The following is a 17,796-nucleotide window of genomic DNA, read 5'->3' as shown; positions in this document are numbered from 1 at the left end:
TATTGTGAGTTATATTTTGGCTCACAGTAAGAATATAGCTCTTCCTTAAGGAATTAAGTTCTCGGAGCAAAGATGCAGAAAAATGCATTCAAAGTATCTAAATTTAGAAAAGCCAGACCTCTGCTTCTAGAGTTACTAGATGTCTGTATGATGTAGATGTATGTTACTATATGTCAGTCTTCATGCAAACTAAAGGTAAAATAAAATCCCTTAGATCTGTGTTCCCGAATGAACTTCAAGCCAGTGTCATGCACTGCACTGATGTTCCTCAGTGGTTTTGCTTGTATGCATCTTGATTATGTTATCTAAGTGATGACCATGACATTGTTATTATATTTTGTTTTCTGAGTTTAGCTGTGTAGAACAGAGAACCATTGAGGTTGGAAAAGAGCCGTAAGATCATGAAGTCCAACCATCGCATTGCACTATAAAGCCCATCACTGAGCACTGTATCCACACACCTCTTTAATGTCTCTGGCAATAGCAGCTCCATCACGTCCCTTGACAGCCTGCTCAGTGCCTAGCCACTCCTTCCATAAAGAAATTCACCCTGACATCTAATCTAAACCTCCCCTGGTGTAATTTGAGGCTGTTTCCTCATGTTCCACCACTTGTCACCAGAGAGAAGAGACTGACACCTACCTCACTACAGTGTCAGCAGCTAACATCAAAGTAAGAAGTACATAACCAGCACTTGTTGAAGAATTCATGCAGTTGATTTCAGAGAAAACCATTAGTCAGCAAATGTTGACAGATACAGTTTTTTAAAGCTGTGCAAAGGAAGATGCTTGCCATTCTTGGTGCAACACATACAGTCTTCTAGTGGATGAAGGATGTAGTTCATAATGGCTGATTTTGAACTTCTACTGATGGTTGTAACGTTAAGCTGTTAGCTCCCATATATTATATATTCTCCAACTGAAATAATATTATAATTTCATCCTATAACTAGCTAAGAAATGTGAAATTCTAACCATTTATTACCATTTCCTTTGTAGCATTACTGCTTTCTGGCATTGGTAAAGCATTTGAACATTTCTTACCACCTACACTCTTCAGGGTCATTCGCTTGGCCCGAATTGGACGAATACTGAGACTCATCAGGGCTGCCAAAGGAATTCGAACTCTCCTTTTTGCCTTAATGATGTCCCTACCTGCTCTGTTCAACATTGGTCTCTTGCTTTTTCTGGTCATGTTCATTTATGCCATTTTTGGCATGGCTAACTTTGCCTACGTGAAGATGGAAGATGGCATTGATGACATGTTCAACTTCCAAACTTTTGCTAACAGCATGCTCTGTCTCTTTGAAATCACAACGTCAGCTGGCTGGGATGGTCTTCTCAGTCCTATTTTAAACACTGGGCCACCATATTGTGACCCAAATATAACTGGTAGAGTAGGTGAGTGTGGTAAACCTGCAATGGGAATTGTTTATTTTGTGAGTTATATCATTATATCATTTCTCATTGTTGTAAACATGTACATAGCTGTTATTTTGGAAAACTTCAATGCTGCTACCGAGGAAAGTACAGAACCTTTAGGGGAAGATGACTTTGACATCTTTTATGAAATCTGGGAGAAGTTTGATCCTGAAGCAACTCAGTTCATAACTTTCTCTGCACTTTCAGACTTTGCGGATGCTTTGGTCGAACCTTTACGTGTACCAAAACCAAACAAAATTGAACTCATAGCAATGGACCTGCCCATGGTCAGTGGAGATAGGATCCATTGCTTGGATATCTTGTTTGCGTTTACCAAACGAGTGTTAGGGGATTCTGGGGAAATGGATAAACTGAAAGTACAGATGGAGGAGAAGTTTATGGCTGTCAATCCATCCAAAAAATCCTATGAGCCAATCTCCACTACACTCAGACACAGACAAGAGGAAGTTTCTGCCACAGTCATCCAGCGTGCCTACAGGAGTCATCTGCTGCAGCGCTCCATAAAGCATGCTTCTTACCTGTATCAACACAGAACATACAGTGGTGACACGCTTGGTGATGATGCTCCAGAAAGAGAAGGACTCATAGCTTCTATGATGGGTGAAAACTATGGCAGGAATCTTGATGGATCTCAAACTTCATCCTCAGCATCCTTTCCTCCATCATATGACAGTGTCACAAGAGCCAGTAGTGGCAATCTGATAGTTGAGAACGAATTCACAGGTGACCAAAAATCTCTGGACATTAAATAGTTTATGAGTAACAATGCTATTAAGAAATGTTCACAGAAGATGATACTGTAAATACACATCAGCCGAGGCTGCCTTCCCCATTAAAATGGAACTGTCAGAATTGATCATTTAGCCATGGTTAAGCCTGATCACTTAACTATGCTAGTGGGCAAGCTTTAGCCTTGGACTCTATGTTCAGCTTTGTTCAATATTAATACAGGCAGGAAAAGCTGTAAAGGATTTTAAGTCTGTCCTATCAATGATATCCCACTACTTCAAGGCAGCTCCCAAGGCAGCATGTTCACAGCAGTGACAAATAATATCACATCTGACATCACACCTGCTGTCTAATTCAAAACACAGATTGCTCAAGCAGTAACAGATCGACCAGAGAAAAGAGTATTATATTTTGTTTAAATTGCAGAAGGGAGAGGGGCTAGAATTTCTCCTTAGTCCCCTGTTGATATTCTCCTTGTAAATCTTTTAAATAAATGGCTGCTGATTTTTTTTAATGTTTGGGAACTGAAACTTAGCCCCTGCATGATCCACAGTGTAGTGGACTTCTTCCAATATGATCAGCCTGCAGCATAAGTCACGGCATGCATGCTATTGTGTTACTGCAGCTTAACGAAATAATAAATGCAACTCTTATTATTCAGAAGTTGTACTGAACCCTTGTACAGGAACTCAGACAGGGAGTGCCTGCGGGCACCATGTAATCTGCCTTGGTCAAGGTGGTGGGCATCATCCAAGGCCACGGGGTTAGGCCTTGACCTCAGGTAGGTCCATCCTGTTGGCAATTCCCCCTCCTGATGTTGCTTCCTCAATGGAAGGGACAGGTGTTTCACCCCTGCACAGGTTAGAAGAAACCACAATACAAGTAATGTGGACAACTGGGAAATCTGAGTTGAGGCAATTGATTCTGGGGTTAACATAGTGCTATGGATGTTGTCACAGATGCTGCTTCTTATGAATGCGTGCAGGTGATCTCTCGTGATCTTCACCACATTTTCCTTGCAAAGGTTTTAATCCCTGTTGTGTCCTTACAGGCTTGGATTTGCAGAGAAGCACATAAGCAAACAATACGTGGTCTTTTGTCCTTGGCACACGTACTTTATAGATGCTTTAAGCTCATGCACTTTGCTAACGGCTGTTGTGTTATCCATTGTCATGTAGCTGAGATAATTCATAAATTACCCTTGATGTTTTATTTCTCATTTGAATTTCAAGCATGCTACATGCAAGTCAGCAGAATATGTTTTGTGTTTCTCCTAGTTACTGAGTTGTAGCTGTACAGTTGGATTTGAAAGATTTGTCAAGGCTCAGATGAGCTTTCCTCCAGCCAGAAAGAAAACTGGGCTTTGCAGATGGCTGGGACCTCTGTACACTCCATTTGTGACCTGCAGCAAGCTGGTTATGCTCTTCAGCACCCCTTGCCTACATGGCAGTTAGATGGCCTGTCTTGTGTCCTCTCCCTTTTCTCCCATCTTCTTCACCTCTTCAGATTGTGAGCTCTTTGGACAGAAATTTCTTTTTATTATAGATGGTAGAATATATCTTAACAATGATATTGTTTATAGTTAAGGCTGTCTGAACACTGATTGCTAATAAAGAATATTTATAATACCTTTTAATTTTAATCTATTTTGTGGTATTCCCTAAGTTTCCCCTGCTTTCTCCTGGCTTCATAGCACTTTCAAGAAGTTCTGACTAAATTCCTCACATTTTAAAATAGGTGCACAGTGGACTTGCTTTGTATGAGAGAAGACAACAGCTCTGTGCCATTGACCCAAGGAGACTCTATTCCTTCCCCCCCCAAAAAATAGGGTTAATAAGTTAAAATTAAATGATTAAAATAATTAATAAAATTAAATGTTTTTGTTGTGATTTTTTTAAAACACATCTACTTAGTTGTGATTGACCACAACTTTGGAGCTGAAGACATTGCTTTGTGGGATTGTATTTCCCTGCCCCACTCTGCCAGATATCTGCTTTCCACATTGTGCACGGTCCATTGAGAAGCAGAAATGAGCCACATGCTCTGTTTCCATTGATTTGGGTGTGTGTTGAACAGTTCTGGTATTGCATCATGTTATGTATGCAGTTATGTATTCAAATAATCACATACCCAGAGGGAATCACAGAATCATAGAATGGCCTGGGTTGAAAAGGACCACAATATTCATCTAGTTTCAATCACCTGCTATGGGCAGGGTTGCCAACCACCAGACCAGGCTGCCCAGAGCCACATCCAGCCTGGACTTAGGAAACACAATTTGTCTTTGCCAGGAAGGGGCATTTTTGATTAATACTAGGGTTGCTCTGAAAGTAATGCCTCCTATTTTATGATGTTGGCCCATGACATCAGAGTCAGATATGGCAGCAGAGGTTGAACCTTCCCACCAGTATTTTGCTACAGTTTGTTGCCATGCAAAATATAATTTGGTGCCCTCAGTGATTTGTTTATCAAAGAATCGACAATGACATGTAAGGTAAATATTGCTTTGTGCAGAAGCCCTTCTGAGTAAGAGTGGCATCATTTTGGGGAAGGCAGTCTTCTTGGTATGCTCTTAAACCCTTCTGGTTCTCCCCTGACCTCTCTTAAATTTGGATCCTACTGATGTCAATACAGTAATTATATAAATAATAATGGAAGGGTCTTGAATACTTGCACCCCATTCCTAGATCATAGAATGGCTCTAGGTTGGAAAAGACCTATTCAGTTCCAACCTTCTGCTATGGGCTGGTTGCCCCCCACCACGCTAGGCTGCCCAGGGCCCCATCCTGCCTGGCACTGTGCACCTCCAGGGATGAGACATCCATAGCTTCTCTGTAGAGAAGAGGAGTTAGAGGAAAAAACAACACAAGAAAGAACTGTGTGGAACTGACAAAAAAAAAAAAAAAAAAAAAAAAAAAGCTACTTTTTTTCATTAAAGTTAGGATCTGTAGTGACTTTACAACTTTTATTATCATAATGGGATCATATTGATCACTCAAGTTCAGTGATTCTCAGCTACTTGGGGAAATCAGTGGAGCTGCACTGCACTTTAAAGCAAACAGAGGTCCTTCCTCCCATTTGCCAGGCCTTTGTGATTCAACAACTGTAAATTAAAACTGGATTAAACGCAGAGAAGCAACACCAAACAGCATTCTCTGTTATGAAGAGATTCAATGTTCAGCTTAGAAGTAACAGCAGAGAGGATGCGCTGTAACCCTCAGCACATAAAGCAGTGGGAAAATACATGCAAGTGAGAAAGGTATTAAAAGACACATGGAATGGCCAGGAAGGAAATTACCTTGGATATTAGAAGTATCTTCTGCTCTGAGGATGGGGCTATGAAAACATGCTGCATCAGAAGCAGTGGAGCCGGCTTGAAAAGGTGAATAGTTGTGCATTTCTTCAAGAGATTCTGTGCCTCCACACTTTAAAGAGAAGCGTGACCCAGCAGACCCCCGGGCTCCTACTCAGAACAATCATAGAATCAGCAGCTAAGAGTGGGATCTGCACCTGAGCAGTGAAACTTGTTGAATGCTTCCTCCTAGTGGTTTGAGATCAAAATGACACACTCAAAGTGCAAAACGAGAGTTCGACGACAAGTACAGAGGTTGAGACATAAATACACAAATATTAGTTGTTCAGTTTAGTAGTTTAATATTAAAAAGAGAGTTAGCAACAACCAGAGGGCTACAAAGAGGAGATGATTAAAAAAAATGAAGATACAGGAATGTCTTAGAGTGAGGCACTAGGGAAGCATTAGAGCTCAAGATTATCACTGCCTATCTATCCATCTCCATCATAGAAAGATATAATAGTTAGACCAGGTAAACATTCTGCCTTAGGTTTAATGAAGATGATATTCAACACGGGATTTCTTTTTCCATGCCTAACAGGATATATTTGAATGGAAATTTGAGTACATCTGTGGATGAACAGAGGAGAGAATTAAAGCAATCAAACTGGGGGCCAAAGTAATCCCTGCTCAGAAATGCTGCTGAGAGCTGGCATGTGGATCTGCAGATCTCTCAGTGAGGGCTTTGTAGGAATGTGACAAAACAGGAAAGATGGCAGAATGAAGAAAAATAAACAAAATCAAACCCAAATGTAATACTCATATTTGAAAAGGAGGCAAAAAACAATTCAAGCAAACAGAGACTCACTAAGTTGTCTGAAGGCAACAGGCACTTACACTGGAGCTCTGGTATTTGCAAGGGGAAAAACGCTTTTGTCCACCTTGTGAAAGATCTCTTGCACTGGTCAATTGCATTTAGCAATATTTTATCCATAACCTGAATGGTGGAATCCAGGAAGCATTAATGCAATGGGAAATCATTGATGAGGTCTCATCTGCACCCTGTATGCACTGGTAAACAGTGCTCAGGAAAGATTCATACAAAGCAAACAAGAATTAAAGGGTTTCTCCGATAAGGGATTAGAAAGGTTTAGAAAGAAGCCTGGAAGCCTAGTTTGCTTAATCCTGCAAAATGAAAATAGTGGGGAGAGATGTGGCTGTTTCTGAGAGGAGAATAAATGTCAGTGAGGGTTAAACTGGAGCACTGAGCAATGCTTATTTTGAATACAGCCTGTATCAAACACACTACCAAGTGCACACAGTGATTGCAGATTCCCCACTGCAGTTTTGCATGCAGTGGAATCTTTCCATGATTGAATGTCTACAGGCCCAGCCTCTGGCATGCAGGAAAACTGGAAAATGCACCTAGAAAATATGTCATCCACACCCTTTTCAAGTAGGAGAACAACCTTCTCCAGAACAACAGGATCTAATAATTCAAGATGTATTTACCATGTGCCATCGATTGAGATCTAGAAGGTCTGCTTTCAGATGGTAAAAGCACAACCCAACTGAGAGGGGCCTGGATCATCAGTGCAGGACACTGTGTCCTGTATCCACCAAAAGAAACACGAAGCACAGTTTAAAGGCAGCCAAACGCCTTGCTGCTGCATTCACACACCTTTCTGTTGTCTTCTGGGGCTATAACTCTTCATCTGCAGACAACAAGGAAAATGTTGGTAATTTGTTGTTCAGTTACTTAGCCTTACACTTAAAATCTCAAGCCTACTTTCTCATTTAAATTAGCTTGACTTCAGCTTCAAACCACTGCTTCTTGATATACCTTTAATGCTACATTAAACATTAAAGGTTGCTCTAGTACTTGCTATTTTCATTCAATGATAGCACTTTTTCACTATCAGCACTCTAATGTGAGAGGAATGACCTCTTAAAGTACTCCACACGGGCATTTTCCCTAGTAATCAAATAATCTTTTGGCTCTTTTTGTAGTCTTCCTCAGTTCTCCACACACAACATACGAATAATGCTCCTGTATCAGACCCTCTGGTCTCATAAGCCCTGCCTGTAATGCTCATTAGAATCCTGTTAGGATACAGACAGGTTTTTTTTTTTTTCTCTGGGAGGTGAAGAGTAATGACTGGCTGTCAGGAGCTTTATTATAGGAGGTAGCAGGGAAAGGGTTAACCCCTGTGGCCATCAACACAGCTGTAAGTTATAAAAGACCAGGGGAAAAGAGGGGGAAGAAAAAAAAAAAAAAAAGGATGGAAAGACTGGGAGAAGTTTGCTTAGGACAGAGAGGATGATCTGGAAAAGACTTGTTAAGGTAAGGTTTGGGGAAGGTTGTGTACTGTTTTGGGTGAGAAATGACTGATGGTGAGCAGATGGAGGAACACCTGATTGGGCTTAACAGGGCTGAGAAGGATGAAAACAGTGTATATCTTCACATATATGAAAGGAGAAAATTCAGTCAGGGTCACTGTAACTCACTGTAAGACTAACAAGCTGGGGGACGCTTGGCTTGCTTCTTGTCTTCTTCCTCCCCATCACCATTTAATCTTGAAAGGAAATGTCTTTCCTGTCACAAAAAGCAATTCTTTAGTGATGTTTTAGAACATTCTGCTTGGTGATCTTGAAACATCCCCTCAAATGGGGAAGATATGAGATAAATTTGTTGTTACCCTGGTTTGGCAGTATTCAACCCCTGAAACCATTGCTGGCTCTGAGAGACTCTGTCGCATGGTCTAGTTCATCTCCCATTAGCGTGCTTGTTGCTGTTTGCATCTCAGACTCATGTTTTTGGCAGGTCTCTTACCTAGCTGAGGTTCAAGTTGCGTTTTCAAAGTTCTCTTTGCATTGTGAGCACAGATTCATGCCCAATTGAGAACCAAGTTTCTGAAGTGGTGGTACTGCAACACAGGAACCATATCTATGCCACAGATACCTCTCAATCAGCACACGAGAGAAGTGACCTCATCAGAAGATTGGATTCAAGAAACAATATGAAAACATGTACTGCAGTGATGGATTTTAGTTGATATCTAGCTGTTGGCCAACCTGAACAATGTTTGCTTATTCAACCTCAGCTGTGCTATTGCCACAGCATGAACCAAGCACCTGTTGCATGGGGAGCTGTTACTCCCTATATAGGCTATAAGCCAGTATAAATTTTTAGTGTTTTAGTGGGTCACGTAGCAAGAATTGCTTATTTGTTGGCATAGATCACAAGATGGAGATGTGTAATCAACAGCAGAGGATGCTGAAACTCTTCATGCAACAAGGCTTGCCAGTTGTGCTCTTTGCTCTCTTGAAAAGTGTGTGGCTCATTCCTAAGATAAAGATATTTACAGAGGTAATAAGAATTCTAAGACAACTTAATGTCAGTGTGAGGATATGCTTTTTTCTTTCACTCTGCCCTTTCTACTAGCTCTGACTGTACTGTATGACATGCCTGGCTTTATATATAGGCAAATCTTCTGCAAGTGCATGTGTCATATATCAAGCAAGGTGCTTGATGTAAGGCAAACCCAGACAAGTAGCCTACTTTGGGAGACCCCAATAGGATGGGAGACACTGAAAATATCCTTCCTGCACACAGTTGTAATTAATTTCACCTCATTTACCCAAACATCTTAATGTGAATACTTTATTTTCAGTGTATATATGTATGTGTATACACATTTATGTTTGTATATATATGTATGTATGTATATATATATATATATATATATATATGTATCTTCTCTGTTGTATTAGGAGGTTGCTTTCCAAGCGACTTTCTTTTTTTTTTTTTCTTTTTTTTTTTTCAGGGAAAAGGCAGGTGGAGACATTTCAGGTTCACCTGACAAATATTTCCCAATTTATTATCAAGTTCTCTCTTCCGTTGAGGCTGTGTCATGGTAAGGGGAAAAAAACGATGCCCACTGCACCCAACAGTTCAGCTGTTAATTCATTTTTAATTGCTCTGGGAAATTTGATATTGCTTGGTTGATGGAGTTGAGCCAGTTTATGCCAGCTGAGAGCCTTTTCTGTTAGAACTTTTGTGAATTTAACTTAGGTTGTAGAGGCTTTGGTTTTGTGCTTGTTTGTTCTTTGGTAAGCTGTGAGACAAGCTCATATTAAATTTATACATTAGAAACAATCCTGAATTTCTTTTTCCCATTTAGATTAAACTGTGTTCTGAGTCAGTCTTAGATGCATTACCAAGCCTTTTAGCAAACACTACTGTATCTCCTAATACTTAAATTCTGCAACCTTTCTTCAAAATCCATTTTTTATTTATTTGCACAAGCCTTAGCAGCCCATTAGCTGACATCAGCCCCAATATCTGATCCAAACAACATCTCTTCAGATGAATAAATCAATTATGCTGTGCTTTTCTGGACAGCATCCCTTCTTCCATGATTTGTTTCTGGAGTTGCGCCTGCAGGCAGCGCTGATTCCTCAGGAGGATGTGATATCCACCTTTCTCTCAAGATAAGAATGGGTGTCTTTACATCTTACTTCTTTCCAGACAGTCCAGCTGGGAAGAACCCGGCTGGATGTGCTGTGTATTTATTGTTAGTGACAGTACAACTCCAGCATTAAGCTAAAGGTGCAGTCAATGCAGGGGAGAAGGACAGCTCTGATTAATTGTATCCACGTGGAGATGGGGAAATCAGGTGTATTTCTCTGGTGACTGTTTGGGGAGTAGGCATGATATGGCTTTTTCAGTGATGGATTTACATACCTTTTGGACACCTAGATGAGAGCAGACAAGTCCCACAATAACTCATGCAAGGTGAGAAGAACCATGCAAATCTCAAAGCTGTAAAGCAGCAACCTTGATGGGTTTACAGGATAGTCTCAATTTTAAGAGAAAGGCTTGGACTCTGCAGTAAGGCCGGATCTGCTTTGGTCTGTTTGCCACTGTCCTGTCACAACCTTTCTTTCTAAGGAGATAACAGGGCTTGATCTAGTTATTGGTGCCATATTTTGCCATATTTCTCAGAAAAGTTCTTGCTGGGCGTATTTTTGGAGTCAGATGTTCAGAAGATGTGGACTTGAAGATCTCATGCTGATTTGCTGTTTCTTTGTTCCGGAAGAAGTGATTCCTATTGTTTGATAACAAATGGTGGTGTTGGCCCATTGTACAGCCTGTGTTTCACAGATGATTTTGTCTGTGTGTCAGATACCAAACTCAGGGCAGGAAATGAGACTACAGGGTGGTGAGATGTTCTTGGGGAGTGACTCACATGAGTGAGTTACTGATGTACTGCAGAACAATAATACAACGGTGGCTGCAGTAATTAAAAAATATGGGGTAAGCTTCCACTCACATCAGAAGTGGATAAATTCCTCTGACAAGTACTTATCCTATAACTTCTCCTTTACTTCAAACCCCAATCCATCTAAACCAATTCAGAATTTCTCATTTAGCGTTTGTTTTCTCCTCTCTTCTCCTTTGATGTGAATAAGATTAAAGGAAAAAAAAAAAACAACGCTGCAAGTAAAAATCCATTAGAAAACGCAAAATATGAACAGTGCCAGAGAGTGGGAAAAGTTTGTCCAGCATCTGTCCTTTCTACTGAACACCTGGGTGCCCACAAAGAGAGGTGACTCTTGGCCCCATCTAACTCTTTGGGAGACCAAAGTCAACTGTTAGGATTTCATGCTATTTTCTGGGGGTGGCTGTGTTTGGGCTGGGGATACCAATTCCCTTCCCAATATCTGGCAGAAGACCCACTCCTCTCTCATTTAAAATAACCTCTTAATCAATGCTTGAAAATGGATGAAAGAATAAATGAAAAAACCTCTCCAAGAGAGCACTCAAACTCTGCAGGAAAATAAAAAAAAGCTGGACTTCGCTTGTTGCTGAGGAGAGCATTCAATATCTAGCAAGGGTCTGACCCTGCACTCAGAGGGGGTCAGCTTGGAAAGGAAATGCAGTTGTTCAGTGCACGCATTGATGTCCTTTAATGCCAGATTTCCAGTCAAGAGCAGTACAGTTCTTACAGGCTCCATTTGTCAGAGGTAGGATACTGCATAAAGGATGAAGTACAAAAAGCTGAGAGCCTTCAGCAATTATAGTTTTGTTTAAAATTTTCTCTAAACCAGAGGGACTCAAAGGTTTCCTTGATTATTTTTTTTTAATTATTATTATTTTTTTTAACAGGGCAAACTTTCAGATGCTTGCAGGACCTGGTGACTTTAGTACAGATTATCCCATTGGGTAATTGAGCCTGATGCAGTAGCAGCCACATCCTGGTCCAGTGCTATCATCCCCCTTATCCTTTCTTGTTATTTTGAGAGGCAAGCTGGCTTATTGTGTTAGGGCTGCAGGTGACTGATGGCAGGGAGTCCTCTTACTGAGGCTCTAACTTTGTTTAAAAACTGGTTTGATCTTGTTGGGAGAAGAAATTGAGGGGCAGAGGTGTGATGAGAGTTGTTGGAAGATTGGAATTGGAAGTGGGAGCGAGTAGGTGAGGGTTTGCAGGTAGTACTTGCAGAGAGAAGGAGGAAACCCGGAGACATGTGTGAGGCAATGATTTCCCTCTCTGGCAAAAGAGGAAGTGGTGAATGGAGTGGTAATTATTTCTGGTTGTGTAGTGTTTACCCAAAACGGAAGATGGTGAATTCCATGTGAAGGCTCTCAGGTCTTACTGGTGCCTTTTATGTTCATCAAGTAGAAAATGGTTCTAGCCAATGCAACCACACACAGTTTGTGAGTGCCTGCTTGTCACTGAATCCTTTTCTACTTACTGATTTCCACCTAGACTTTTCCTGGTTGCCCATTCTTGTGCCTTCATCACACCAGGGGGATGACTACCAGTATTCATAAGAGCTGTCCCTGAGAGCACAAGACTCAGTCAAGTTTTCTGTACGCATGTAATATCAGAAGGAGAGCGTTAATTTGGAAGAGTTTCAGGGTAGGCCTCTGCTCATCTTGAAGAATCTAAAACAAAAACATACTAAGGCAGTCCCAGAATGTGTTCTTTCCACTGTTTTCAGGAAGTAAGTTGATTTTGTCATATCTGTGCTGTTGCAGTAGTTGGAAATGGGTGTAGAAATGGGCACACCAGAGGTAAGTGGAGTGATAGGAGTAATAGGAGGTAATAGAAGTGATCTGGTGGACCAGAGATTCTGAGAGCAAAATAACACAGGTTGTCAAGGTCCTGTAGCCTACAGCCCCTGGATTTGCAATTTACCAAGTGTAAGGCTGAAAACATCAGTGAGGAGAGACAGAGAAAGGATAAAGATGCTGTAGAAACTTTATATGAAAACCCTAAAAGAAAAAGAACAGGAGAGCTCAGTTTAATTTCTATCAAACGTGTCAAGCTTCTATCAGATATTCTGACTCATAAACTCTTGTAAGCACATTTAGTCTGAGATATGGCCTATGTGAGTAGCAGTAGGCGTACTGCAGTCCTAAGGATGTTCACAGGATTATTTCCATGCTGGAAGATGTTATGGTCTCTATTGCTTAGCTATGCTGAATCTTTCTACCCCAAGCAATTCCCAGAAACTGAAATGGCAGTGTCTGAATACAAGCTAACAGGCATTGCAATTAATTAGAGGGTTCAAATTAAAATTTAAAAAAAAAAAAAAAAAAAAAAAAGGGAAATGGTTGATGATTCACTTAAAATAACAAGTAAGTGTACTGGAAGGAAGCTTGATTTTAATTGGTGTTAAATGGAGGAAAGGAGGGCAGCTGGACTGCAATGAAAGAAAGAAAAGGGATAAGGATGTTAACGCAGAAAATGACTATACCACTCTTAGTTTGCCTCCAGTCCTTCTGTGTGCTCATTAGCTGTGCCACCACGATGCACATGAAATCATGTTTCTAACTGCAGGCTTGCACAAAGCATTTGAAACGTGTAGAATATGAGGAGTGACTCTGGAGGCTCAAGTAAGGCAAAGATTTGCTCAAACTGCCTACTCAAGGGGTAAAAAAGTGCCTAGAAGGTTTAAAGCTGTGGCAAATAAGACCTTACATCATGTATGATCAATCTTTCAGAACCTACAAAGCAGCTATGTTTCTAGATGCTTTAGATTTCATGTTGAATTTTCTCCTAGAAAACATGAGCAGCTTTTTTTTTTTTTTTGTCTGCCTCAAAGTCCTCCTCATAAGCAAATCAGAGCTTGGCAAAGCTTAGATTTCATCCCTTAAATGTTTTCCCATGGCTTGTGAAGTCCTTGTGTGCCTTTTAGTTGTCTCAACTTCCACTGGGTAAGCCATGCTGCTTCTCAAGGCCATGAGGGGATCAGAAAATCATAGAATCATTAAGGTTGGAAAAGACCACTGAGATCCTTTAGTCCAATCATTAACCATTCCATATATCCATATCCAATCATATTATATATTATTGGATATTCCATATCCAATCATAACCATCCCCATTGTGTCCACTAGACCATGTCCCTAAGAGAGATGGCCATGTCCTTCAATAGGCTGCAAGGGGCTAAGGTACCTTCTGTGTCTTGAATTTATCTTTCTGACCCAAAAAGAGAGAAAGGATTTATCAAGGCTCAATGTGTGAAAGCTCCAGGGCTTGCCAAACATGGGATTAGTATAACCTCTTGGAGGGGGTTGGCATTGGCAAGTTGAAGTTTTTTCACAGTCTGAGTGTCAGAAATTCATTCATTCTGAGGAAAAGTCCTTCATGATGGTGCAGGTGAAACTGAAGAAATAGAACGCTTTGCTGGAAAACCAAGCATGTTTACAGACTCTAAAAGGAAAATGGTTTCAAACTAAACAAGGGGAGATTCAGACTGCATATAAGAAAAAGGGTTTTGTGATATGGATGGTGAGGCAGTGGCACAGGTTTCCCGGAGAGGCAGTGGATGCTTTGCCCTTGGTGATATTCAAGGTCAGGCTGAATGGGGCTCTGAGCACCTGATGCAGCTGTGGGTGTCCCTGTTCATTGCAGGGGAGTTGGACCTTTAAGTGTCCCTTCCAACACAAATGACTTTATGATACTGATGCTGCTAATCACTAGAGTCAGTGTGAACACTTCCCCTTCTTCCCTGCTCTCTAAACTACCTAACAACCAAATATTTGTGCTGTCCAGGAGCATGGGCATAATTCAACACAGCATAACCTTCATCCCCTTCCAAATTAAAATGCAGCCGTGTTTTGGTTTTAACACAAGTGGCCTAATTATGTGTGTGTTGGGAGGGAAGGGGGGTGAGGCACTTCTGGGAGGCACTGGGGAAAGGAGGCAAACTAAATTTTGCTTTAATGATGTGAGCTGTTATGTGTCTATCAGGGCACAGAATGGTTTCCTCACACTTGGACACATTCACTGTCTGAGGCGCTGCCTGCCAGTAATATTTTTTTTTCGCCTTAAATTAGATTAACTCACTTCAGGATTACATTTTTGAGTCTAATTGAACAAATGTAGCAATTTAGCCAGGCGTTACAGGATTTCCCCATGGATGCTTGATGAGAGATGTTCCACGAGGATGATACACTTAATTAAAAGATGGAAGCTGAAGACTGATACAGATTTATCAGCTGACATGGCAGCAAGATTTATATCAGGGTCTCTTAGCTTATCAAAATCAAAGCAGGGGATGAAAAGAAATCGGGGCTCTGAATCTTTTTCTCGTGCTTCCCATAGCACAGAGGAGGTTTGATAGGGAGGGAATCCAGCTCCATATGTTTGTTTCATTTGCTCAAAATGGGGCTGGGAAGTATCAGGGAAGTGCATTTGTGGGGGTCTAAGATCTTCATTGTCCAAGAAGGAATATGGGTCAACATGGGATGGCAAAAGCCCTTTTACCCAATTAATAAAGCAGCGAGTCAGTGATAGGTCTGTCTTCACCTCCAGTCTTCTGTCATTTTAGATGGGAAAACCCTTCTGGTGTCTCCCTCTGTTTCAAAGGGATTTATAGTAAATAACAATATTATTTTTTGCCCAGTAGAGGGAAGTATTGGCTAAACTGAGCATTGCCTATGAAAACCCGATGGCGCCCAGTGCTGCAGGAGCTTCTCGTACCACTTATCCCAGTGGCAAAAGGCTTCATAGAGAGCCAAAAGGGAGAAAAAAAAAATAATCAAAAGTGCTCACATAAAAGTGGGAAGGCGGGCTGAAGCCTTTCAAATTTAGAAGAAAACATGTGCGTATATAGAGAGACAAATTAAGTTTTGCAGGATTCAGAGGAATTGTATTTTTATTTTAAGAAAAAGAACAGTATGTTTCAAACTAAATCTCTCCTCCAAACTCTCTCATTTGCAAGAGCTGCGTGTCTTTCCAATTTCTTTGTTTCCTTAAAACAGGTGGCAACAAATGTGTGGGGATTTGGGATGAAAGGTTCTATAAATACCTTGGAACAATAAATGGCTCTTTGTAAGCAGCACTGCTGTCTGTAATTCTTTAAGAGAGCAGTGAATGCTTCAGAGGAAAAAGGTGGGTTTTTGGAGAGAAGTGAATAGAAAGATGACATCAACTGATCTCCCACGTAGTATTTACTTTGCTACTGGTGCTTCCATCTGACATACACGTTTATTGGGTTTCAGCTGACTCATTTGAACTTCTTCACAGACATTCGGTAAGTCAACATTACCTGAAAGCTTCTTGCAGATTTGGGTGAGGTAGTGCATGTTTAATCAATTTTATCTCTTTGATCGGTCTGTCTATAGGGCTGCAATTAACATGGTTGCTGTATGATGAGTTTTTCCATTACAAGTTGTCTGTGTCTCAAGAATGCTTTCCCCTTGCTGTGTGAGTTTGTTGCTGTACGGGTCCATATCCCACCCTGATGTGCTGCCCTTCAACATATGGGTTCCATAAAGCAGTGCTTGAGGGGAGGAGATTTATATACAGGATTTGAATAACACATGCATACTTGATCTGGAAACCCCGGGGGCAAGTTTTTCTGAGCTGTCCCTAGGAGATAGGATGGATATAAGGGATCCTCTCAGTCCTGTTCCTGGCAAAGAATAAATCTGACAGATAGCTTTCCCTTCCTGTCCTTTTTCCTACCTTTCCCTTATCTTTTCTCTGTAAATAGTACTCTGTGTTTCCTGTAAGCTCTGCTCAGACTGAGCTGATTTCATTACCAGAGGATCAAGGATTTGCTAGTGATAGGAATAATTTCTCCATTTCTAAAGGCAGACAAAATGAAGATGGATCTTTCTTGTGCTTCTTCAAGATTTTGCAGTGCTTCCTTTCTCCATAAGAATGGCAGAGTTGAAAACTTAGATTAGTATTACTCAATACTGGCTGCAAAAAAGAGAACGGGTGGTTGGACCAATGGACAGGAACTTCAATGAAAGCTTGGGGGCTTTCCCCTCTGTTCCCTGGCTGTGACACTAAACCTGTGGCACTGAGGTGCTGGTGGCTTCCCTGTGCCATCACACTTCTTTTCTGGGACCAGGCCTGGCACAGTCACTGCTGAGACTACTAAAGAAGGAACTGGGGAATGAAGTCCCATTTTCAGCCTCATGTGTGGCTCCGTGAAAGCAGTCAGCAAAGTTCGGAGCTTCTTGCAGTGATGCTGGTCCCACTGCCCCATAGCTAGCTTTCTGCCCTTTTGGGGATGTCCTTCCCCTTGCATAGCCACCATTGATCTTCATATCAAGTGATTTAAAAAGGCCCTTCCCCGAAGGAAGGTCTTCCCCTATCTCCCATCTCCTACAACATCCTGCACTGCTGCAGACTCTCAGGGGTGATTTTCCCTTCAGGAACCATCCTCATCCATCTTCACTCACCTTCATTTCCCTTTGTGTCCCCTTCCTTTTCTAGTCCCAACCTTTTCTTCCTAGCTCCTTTTCTCCACCTGTTCTTCCCCAAGATACACTTCATTCTCTTTTCTGTTTGCATCTATGCCAGTTCTGATCTCATTTGTTAATTTCTTTGAATGTGAGCTTCCTTCTGAATTGAGATCTGCTCATCACTCACCTTCCCAGTGACACTGCTGGTTTTTTGGACCATTTCTGTAGCATCCTCAGTACTTTGCTGCCTGATCTGCTCCTTTCCCAGCATTTGTATTGTAGAACTAATATCCAGCCCTCAGCTGCTTTCACAGGAGTGCTTCTTACTGCTCCAGGCTCTTTGCAGAGCAGTATCATTCACTTCAGAGCCCATCACTGGACAAGGGAAGCACTGCTTATTTCTCTGTACACACTGTTTTACCCTGCTTAGAATTGTGAGGATTTTTTGCAGTTCTTCAGAAGTTTCTTCCAGTTCTATGACCCTGAATACTTCAGTATTTCTAGCAAACTGTTGCTCCTCTCTCTACCTATAAGCACCCATTTATGACCTTCTCACTTATTGCCAGGCAGCTTATTTTTTTGCAAAAGCTGCTATGTTTGCTCACTTCCATGTTGTT

General features: G+C 41.2%; 1 protein-coding gene across 1 annotated transcript in view; it reads left to right on the top strand.

Annotated features, from left to right (window-relative positions):
- Positions 1-2,194, top strand: part of LOC306948509 (sodium channel protein type 5 subunit alpha-like) — a gene marked incomplete at both ends in the record, with an annotated part of 29,133 nt that extends 26,939 nt beyond the window's left edge. The window contains one exon of the mRNA XM_079538148.1: positions 999-2,194. Coding sequence (XP_079394274.1) covers positions 999-2,194 — 1,196 coding nt within the window. The remainder of the gene's footprint in view (positions 1-998) is intronic.
- Positions 2,195-17,796: the final 15,602 nt, after the last annotated feature.

The sequence above is a fragment of the Tetrao urogallus genome (genome assembly GCF_951394365.1).
Source record: "Tetrao urogallus genome assembly, chromosome: 7".
In the NCBI taxonomy this organism is placed as follows: Eukaryota; Metazoa; Chordata; class Aves; order Galliformes; family Phasianidae; genus Tetrao; species Tetrao urogallus.
This window is presented reverse-complemented; position numbering and strand designations above follow the sequence as displayed.